Source organism: Hyalella azteca, unplaced genomic scaffold (assembly GCF_000764305.2).
Source record: "Hyalella azteca isolate HAZT.00-mixed unplaced genomic scaffold, Hazt_2.0.2 contig12711, whole genome shotgun sequence".
NCBI lineage: Eukaryota > Metazoa > Arthropoda > Malacostraca > Amphipoda > Hyalellidae > Hyalella > Hyalella azteca.
The window spans coordinates 1-1,500 of NW_025942661.1; the positions used below are offsets into that span (position 1 = coordinate 1).

Below are 1,500 nucleotides of genomic sequence, written 5' to 3' on the forward strand. Positions count from 1 at the left end.
ATGGTGACAGGAGCAGCATTGTAGCAGTATCAGTATGGTGACAGTAGCAGCATTGTAGCAGCATCAGTATGGTGACAGGAGCAGCATTGTAGCAGCATCAGTATGATGACAGTAGCATCTGTCAAGTGGATGACATTTTTTTTTTCACCGCCAGGCCAAGAGCTGTAGCATCAGATCGTGTATCACACTGCACGTATCACCATCGAGCTATCATTATCTTTTACGCAAGTAGAAGCGACGATTGTGCGTTGAAGAAATAGTGTTAAATTATGCGTCCATTTCACTCTCTAATGACCACGGCGCTGAGGACATTTCCCTCTGAGGGAGGGAACATTCCAGAGAGAGAGGGACATTTCCCTCTTCCAACTGAGGGAGGCAAAAACTATTTGAAGAGGAGAATCTATATTAAAATATGATCCGAAATCTCCGTGCGACACACCTTATTTCTACCCCATCTTCCGAAATCTCCTTGCGCGACACATTACTTCTACCCCATTTTCCTGAATATCTATCCCGATTCCCCACACTTTATTTCTACCCCATTTTCCGGAATCTCCCTGCCCGACACTATATTTCTACCCCATTTCCCTCCTCCCCGCAAGGACACTTACCCTGAGGACTGAGAGGGGGAGGCCAACATCCACACCCCCCTGCAGCCGGAACCCCCACGGCTGGTCGTGGCCGTCACGTTCTAGCGTCACTGTGTTGCTCATTATTTACTTTATTTTTTTCTTGCTAAAATAATAATTCGAGCCCTGGCTCCACTCCGCGGTTTACGCTTACGCTGTTTTCTCGTAACTCTAAGGACCAAGCTATATATATTCACGTGTCTTTTCTCGGAGGTGATAAATACACTGGAATCTCAACAAAAGTTTTCTTTCGTAGGAAGTTTCTTTTTCTCAAAATTCGTAATTTGAAAACAGATAATATTTCACACCGTCAGCTAAGTGCACCTCAGACCACGCGCGCGCACTGGATTATGTTCACTGAAAAAGTCCTTAGCTTGAGTACTTAAAATCTTTCACCTGAAAAAAACGTAAAAATTACAATGTTTTTGGCCGTGGTTTTTGGTTTTTGTGACAAGATGCTGGACGTTTCTCTTCAAACGAACGCGTCTGACTTGAAAAATGTGCCTGACGTGCAAATGAGTGTCTGACTTGAACGAACGTGTCTTACTATAGCGAACGTGTCTGACTGGAGCGAACGTGTCTGACTTGAAAAATGTACCTGACTTGCAAATGAGTGTCTGACTTGACCGAACGTGTCTGACTTGACCGAACGTGTGACTTGAACGAACGTGTCTGACTGGAACGAACGTGTGACTTGAACGAACGTGTGACTTCATTCAAATCAAACGAATGCGTTTGATTTGAATGAACTTGTCTGCCTTGAACATAAGCATCTGTCTTGTGGGACCTGAGTGGACGTGGCTTATTGGGTAGACTTCGTAAGCCCGACGATGTCGTAAGCCCGACGATGTCGTAAGTTACAGACACACAA

At 44.9% G+C, this 1,500-nt stretch overlaps 1 protein-coding gene across 1 annotated transcript; it reads right to left on the bottom strand.

Annotated features, from left to right (window-relative positions):
- Positions 1–609: 609 nt before the first annotated feature.
- LOC108680277 (LIM domain-binding protein 3) lies at positions 610–1,093 on the bottom strand (the record flags this gene model as incomplete). Its single annotated transcript, XM_018169077.2, is given in 1 exon segment — positions 610–1,093. A coding segment is annotated over 1 exon segment (104 nt), but the record flags the coding sequence as incomplete, so codon positions are not given.
- Positions 1,094–1,500: the final 407 nt, after the last annotated feature.